Source organism: Scophthalmus maximus, chromosome 4 (genome assembly GCF_022379125.1).
Source record: "Scophthalmus maximus strain ysfricsl-2021 chromosome 4, ASM2237912v1, whole genome shotgun sequence".
In the NCBI taxonomy this organism is placed as follows: domain Eukaryota; kingdom Metazoa; phylum Chordata; class Actinopteri; order Pleuronectiformes; family Scophthalmidae; genus Scophthalmus; species Scophthalmus maximus.
Genome location: NC_061518.1, coordinates 5,657,697 through 5,665,000, shown reverse-complemented (window position 1 = coordinate 5,665,000; position 7,304 = coordinate 5,657,697). Strand labels below are relative to the sequence as shown.

At 47.5% G+C, this 7,304-nt stretch overlaps 1 protein-coding gene across 1 annotated transcript in view; it reads right to left on the bottom strand.

The window, feature by feature from the left end:
* The window catches only part of LOC118302759 (membrane progestin receptor gamma-B), an 8,075-nt gene extending 6,986 nt beyond the window's left edge, over positions 1–1,089 (bottom strand). Inside the window, exons 1-2 of the mRNA XM_035629179.2 lie at positions 913–1,089; positions 193–320 (exon numbers count right to left, since the gene is read on the bottom strand). Coding sequence (XP_035485072.1) covers positions 193–320; positions 913–1,074 — 290 coding nt within the window. The 5' untranslated portion in view covers positions 1,075–1,089. The remainder of the gene's footprint in view (positions 1–192; positions 321–912) is intronic.
* Between the last annotated feature and the right edge of the window lie 6,215 nt (positions 1,090–7,304).

Below are 7,304 nucleotides of genomic sequence, written 5' to 3'. Positions count from 1 at the left end.
TTGGGATGTTCTGGAGGAGCCTGAGTGAAATAAGACTTATTGATTGGTGAACTCTCACCTCCTGATCAAATCAGGCCACCTGCCTTCAAAAAGGAAAAACCACCCCTGATTTTCAATGTGCACATTCATGAATCAAACAAAATCAAAAGTTGTGATGCTCTGCAGCAAATAAGAACCCCGCGTCAGCCGTACCAGGTGGGCAAAAAGTGGGTCCAGATGTTGAGCGTCTCATTGGTCAGCTGGAACAGGCTCAGGATGCAGTCGGTGGCTGAGCTGCGGGGGTGTCGGTACCCCGAGATGATGCCGTCCTCATGGAAGACCTACAAATACAGTGGGTAGTCCACAATCAGTTGGACTAATTTCAGAAACCTTTTCCCCCCTTTGCAGAAATGAAAACGCTTTTAGACAAAGTTGTCACAAAATACACAGGATTCTACTATCAAGATATATTGCAGTGGACAGCAGACGCGGTGGTTCTCAGACCGGGGTCCGGGGGCCCCCTCCCAGGGGCCCGGAGACGAATCGAAGACTCGATCTTGACCGTGACTGAGCTTTTTGCTGGGTTTTCTTTTTCCCCGTGTGAAATGCCTGATGCGTTCACTGTGTCGGGCTTCTGAGCATCCGTCAAATCAATCGGAGAAAGGACAAAATAACCTCTTTGGTCAAAGCACGCCCCTGTTCGTGTCCTGATTAATCTTTGATCGAGATGAGAGAGGGATTTGTTTTTCACGAGGCTCAGATCACAAGTCAATAAGAAGAGTTTAAACAGCAGATGTTGTCCAAAGCAACTCCGGGCTTGGAACACGGTCAGACTGAGCTGCAGGCCTCCAATCGGGGCCTGCAGCTCAGTCTGACCGTGTGAAACACTGAGACGTCCTGAAGAAGAAGAAGACACACCGAAGAGCCACTTACTTTGGGGATTTGATTGATGGTGAAGACTCGCGGTAATCTAATGAGGCTGAGCATGATGGTCTGTGGAGGTGTTGCCGTCGCGAGGGCTGAGAGGGTGAGCTGAACTGAGGACGGCGGGAGGGCGTGCCCCCGTCTTTTATAAAGTTGTCCTTGTGTTGCCATGCCTTCGCTCGGCGTCCCTCCCCTTCATCTCCTCCCTCTTCAAACCCAGCGAGAATATCCAGTTTATACCTGCGCCACTCCTCCACCTCCTCCTCCTCCTCCTCCTCCTGCTGCTGCTGCTGGTGCTGTCTGTGTGGAGGTGTGTGTGTGTGTGTGCGCACACAGGTGTATGCTCACACACACACACACACACACACACACACACACACACACAGACACAAACAAGCCACTGCTCACAAGAAGACAAAGATTTTTCTACAAAGGGAGACGAGTTTTTCGAAGATAATACCAAAAGCACGGCCACCGATCTGATCACAGCATCTTGACGTAAAAAAAAAAAAAGAAGCTGTTCTTTTTTTTGTGTTTTGCAATGGCACCATGCTCCTGCTGCGTGCCGCAAAGAGACGACAGGGAGGCGAGCGGCGCAGGTTCGAGAGGCGCAAGTTCCGTGGCGAGATAAATAAGTGCAAAGGAAAACGGCTGTGACCGACATCAGTGGCAACCGAGGCCGATGCTTTCAGGCCCTTTCTCCTGCCAGAACCCTGCAGGCGAGCAGCTCAGCTCAGCTCAACTCAACAGCTGCAATCTGAGTTTCAGCCGGTCCCGATAATGGCCTGAATGAAGGGCGTGAATTGGTATTGATCGTGGAATTCCTTCCGTGCCACTTTGTCAGACTGCCGTTGTCACCATCCCGCCCTTTGACCCCCCCCCCCCCGGGTCGCCCCGAGGCCTCTTATCTTCTTTACGGAATTAGGAAACAGAAAAGAAAGGAGATTATTTTGTGGTTTGTTTGATTTCTCCTTTTTTTCATGTTACACAGAAGAGGAAGGAAAAATAAAAAAAAAAGGTTGTCTGGATAAGATTTTTTTTTATTTCAGTCACTGTGAGCTCTTTTGATTTGAAGTAAATCCACAGTGATCAGTAACTCCCCAACAAAACATTGTGCTTGCCTGAGTTTGAACTACAAGTTAATGCTTTAACCCACGAAGGCGGGAAAACTGGAAATGATTCTGGTTCTAAATGACTAATCCTCGGCAATTGAAATCATTGTCCACCAAGCGTGCTCGTACATACGATCTTTAGAAATGCTTTGATTTACAGTTATGCCAAAGAGGTGGACTTCCAAGACTTCGCTTGCATTCGAGTCCCTTTTCACGGATCCGCCACGTTCGGCTCAGTGTGATGAACCAGACGCACGTGTGCCGCGGCGGAGGCACACGTGCGTCTCAGGCTGCCTTCTCCCCGAGGAGCCGAGCTGCAGTCGGAAGCCGCACCGCAGGCTCTTTAAAACGACAACAGAAACAATGACGAAGCAACGAGCTGCCGTCGTGTCTGACTGGACGTCCGCCGGGCTCCGGGGGCCGGCCTGGACTCAGTTGGCAGCAGTTCGCGTGCAGGTCATCGGGACTTTTGGGGGGCAGCAGTGTAAACAACGTCGAGTGCCAAAGGGGGTTCATGCCCCCGAGGGAGATGGACAGAAAACAAGGTCAAGTGGCAAAAAAACAAAGGTACTTGTAGGAATGTGGTGGCGAACGGTGAGAGAGAAGTCACAGGAGTCCCTGCTGAGTGGATACAACATTCTCAGTGTTATTTTATTATATATATATATATATATATGTGCCATTTATATTCAGCACACGTCCTTTAATAAGTGACTTAACCACCCAGACTGTTTCACACTGGAGGAAAGTTTCAAGACTGTTGATTTACTGGCGGGTGTGGTCGCGTGAGGCCGGGTGGTGAGCTCCGAGGACACACTCCCCAAACCTGACTGGCGCGCACACACACACACACACACGCACACGCATGCACGCACACACACACACACACACACACACACACACACACACACACACACAGCTACATGGAGCACAGTGTTGAGTAAAACTACCAAGTGAGGACTTGTCTTTCAGGAGGACGGTGTCGATCCCTCCAGAGGAGTTTGTAGTTCACCTGGTAGAGTGTGTGTGTGTGTGTGTGTGTGTGTGTGTGTGTGTGTGTGTGTGAGAGTGTGTCTCATGTACTGAGGCCACAGGTTGGATTCTGACGTGTGAAATCATTTGAAAAGAGTCGATCATCAGCTTAATACGACATACTCTATATGAGGCTGAATATGATGTCCCGATTTGAGAATTCCTGATCCAGCACCTGCTGACATTTATGATGATACTTGTACCGCAGCGTCTCTCCACAAGGGGGCAGCGCTCTCAAACAGAAGCTGCCACTGAGGACGAAGAAGAAGGAGGATTATGATTATGACTATAACACTCATCTCCTCAAGCCTTGATTTAATGTTTGCCTTCTGCTTTTACTTTTTAAAATTTTACATCACCAACTTATCTCAGTGGCTTCCGACTACACAGCAACGTGCTTTGGAAACATTACAGGGAATTAGAGTGCACCTCCGCAGGGACTTCATGGTCTCGTCGAGATCTTAATGAGAAAAAAGTAACACGTTCGCTTCAGGCCAAACATCCCTCCACCCTCCACCCGTCGTCCCCTCTCATGCGGACCAAGATGAGCCCCCTGTGGCAAACCCGCGATGTTTGTGTGGCATCGGCACAACCGCTAAGTAGCTGCTCACATTAAACATTCAGTCATTGTCGCTGATGCAAACGCTGCTTTCGTTGACACGGAGAGAACCTCCTTGTTGTTGTTGTTGTTGTTTACTTCAGTTGACTGTGCGACGGCCCAAAGGCAATGCGATGCATTCTTCTTTAATCGTAACTTTGATCATGGTTGGATTTACGTGAATGCGGCGGTGCAGAAGTAATCATTGTCAGTTAGGAGAAGAAGAAGATTCGTACTTTTACAGGCAAAGCACAGGACGAGTTAATAAAATCAACAATGCACTGTCATAGATTAAACTAACGAGCATATAAAATATAGTTACCAGTTGCTGCACGTTCCTGCATCAATACTAATTAAAATAATAATGGAAACTGGGGGAAGATTTGTGCCCAAGTGTTCATAGTTACACTTTCTTAAACATCTCATTCAAGCAGCAGACCTTTTTTCCAAAGCGGCCATTTTGTGGCGACACAGTAAACACAGGTGCGACTGATCACACTAACGAATGTGATTACAACACCTGTGCTCAACGACTACAACCAATCGTGTGCGAGCAGTGCGACGCCGCCGACGCCGCCGACGTGCAGGGAGCAGATTGTGACAGTTCTGTCTGTTTGTTAGCAGGACTACTCATAAAGTTATGGACTTCTCAGCCTAGGCCTCGGGTCTGCGCTCTCTCAGTGCTCATGTTTTATTAATATTATTATTAGTGTGATAATAAAGTGCTCATTGAGTTTATGTGATCACGAACTGTAAATTTGGAGATTGAATTCAGATTTAAACCTAATAATCCTCTTATTTTATGATTGTCTTTTCCTGTAATTACGCCATAAAACAATGAATCCTTCCTTTCATTAACCATTTTTTATAAAATAATAATATTGATAATGATAATAATCTGCTGACAGATGGGTGTTAGTCTGCACTGCAGCTGCTCTGTGTGTGTGTGTGTGTGTGTGTGTGTGTGATGCATTATTAATAGTTGTATGACTCCAGTCGCCTGTTTTTTTCCTCTGTAGAATCTGTGGAATATCAGACTTTCCCAGCGTTTCCTCCTCCGCTCCCCCACAACCACAGGCTTGTTTTCCCTCCCGAGCATCTCTCCCTCTTTCCTCTTTGCTCTTCCCCCTCCGACCGCCGCTTGTCTCCTCATTGTTCTGCTGCAGCATCATCTCCATCCCCGACTCGGCAGGAGGTTGCTCTGCCAAACACTTCTATCCTCTCCGCTACTCAAACCATCTCTCTCTCTCACATGAGCAAAAAATACAGCTGCTTTACAGGTGTGGAAGCAGAGCGAGTTCCAAATTCCAGTGTTAGTGAGCGTTTCTCTGGCCCCGGTGTTCGCTTAGTGGAGCGGAAGAGTTTGAGCTGGATTCCACAACACCGTTAGCTGGAGGTAAGTGAAGTGAGGCGGTGATTGTTGCGGAGCACATGGGGGAGATGGAGAGCGAGAGATTCTTGAACGTCAGTAGAAAGCTCCGCAGCAGACTGCTGAGGCAGCCGCCAACAACCCGGCAGAGCTTTTAAGGAATATTCCTCTTTCCTGCAGAAAATTAGATTGAGACGACTGATACCTCTCCCACATCTGTCCGTTAAATATGAAGGTACAGCCATCGGCTATAAGCAATAAGCTCATCACCAAGACTCTCTCATCAGGGGGATTCACGGAGTCTGAGAGTAGGTTTCATTTTTGGTTTCTGGATTCTTCCAGGAAAAAACAACACACGAACAAAACCCAACAACTCAGAGTTCAACGGTGTGTTAACTTCATCAAGTGGGCAAATTCAGAAGGACGGATTTACCCAGGATGCACTGTGATGTGATCGGGGCTATCTGGAAGGCAGTGGAGGAAGAGGAGGAGGCAGAGGAGGAAGAGGCAGAGGAGGAGGAGGAAGAGGAGGAGGAGGAAGAGGAGGAGGAGGCAGAGGAGGAAGAGGCAGAGGAGGAGGAGGAAGAGGAGGAGGCAGAGGAGGAAGAGGAGGATGAAGAGGAGGAGGCAGAGGAGGTAGAGGAGGAGGAAGAGGAGGAGGAGGCAGAGGAGGAGGAAGAGGAGGAGGAAGAGGAGGAGGCAGAGGAGGAGGAGGAAGAGGAGGAGGAGGAGGAGGCAGAGGAGGAGGAGGAAGAGGAGGAGGAGGAGGAGGAAGAGGAGGCAGAGGAGGAGGAGGAAGAGGAGGAGGAGGAGGAGGCAGAGGAGGAGGAGGAAGAGGAGGAGGAGGAGGAGGAGGAAGAGGATGCAGAGGAGGAGGAGGAAGAGGAGGAGGAAGAGGAGGAGGAGGAGGCGGCTGAGGAGTTGGAGGAAGAGGAGGAGGAGGAGGAGGAAGAGGATGCAGAGGAGGAGGAGGAGGAAGAGGAGGAGGAGGAGGAGGCAGAGGAGTTGGAGGAAGAGGAGGAGGAGGAGGAAGAGGATGCAGAGGAGGAGGAGGAAGAGGAGGCCAACGCAGCGGCCGTGAAGACACTGAGCTTATTGGGTTGATCTGGGGTTAATTACAGGACCGGGAGACAGACCTGCCGCACAGAGGGGCGGTAATATCATTAACGTCCTGGGGGGAGGAGGAGGAGGAGGAATGAGATGCGTGGGGGTGAAAGTGTGTGGAGCCGTGAGGGGGAAATTATGGCTGGATTGTATAAACGCCAGGAGGAGGTGATGAAAAATGCAGGCAGCTGGCGGGAGACGGTCCTTCTCAGGTGTCTGCGCCTCCTCGCCGGATCACAATGATCCTAATGAGGATACATTATTGATCAGTATTGTTTTTCTTGTCGGCAGTTTCACAGAGGAGGACAAGGACAAACGTTTTCTCCACTGGCAGAGTCGGAGCAGGTTATTATTATTATAATTGGGTTCAACACCACCTGAATTAACTCGAGAAAACATCAGGATCATCATTTTAAAATGATCATCCATACCTTTTTCTTCAAAGTTTGAAATTAAGAATGAATGTAATATACATCAGAGACAGAGGTTAATTGATTATAAGATTAAGAGTTTGTTGTTAGACTCAACAAGGCTTCATCCTTGGAAAGTAGAAAATGTAATATCAAATGTGTCAGAGGCAAATTTCCTTCAGGACAATCAAGTCTCATCTCGTCTCGTCTCATTGTATCTGGTGAAAATTAAATGATCAACGGTTCGTGGAATAAGTTTGTCATTCCCCCTGAAAGCATTAACTTCACCTGATTATTATTGGAGTGCAGCGCCTGTCGATTCTGGATCGCGACCTTTACGGACGTCAAAGGTTACCATGGTAACTGCAAGTGCAGTTAAAAATAAATTGGTGAATCTCGCTCAGTTTTTCTTAACGACCGATCATTAAAAAAAAGAAGGAAAAATAAACAACTTATTTTGTCCTGAGTTCTAAAGTTCCTCCCGTTTAGTTAGATATAATTCTTTGATTTATTTTTTAATATCTTGGAATTTATGTTTCTTTGTTTATTAAATAATAAAAAAAATAGAATATTTATAAAATTACTGATCTTTCCTGTTTATATAAACTGCAGAAACGATGCATTGTAAACAATTCAAAATTGTGGTATCTCTGTGGTATGGAAAACCTTTATGATAAAATGTGATTAGTGACTTATCCATTAACTATCATTTTTCTGCATTGTTTAAACAGCTGATTAATCCGTCGCCTGACTGTTCTGTCTTAAAATATCTGAAA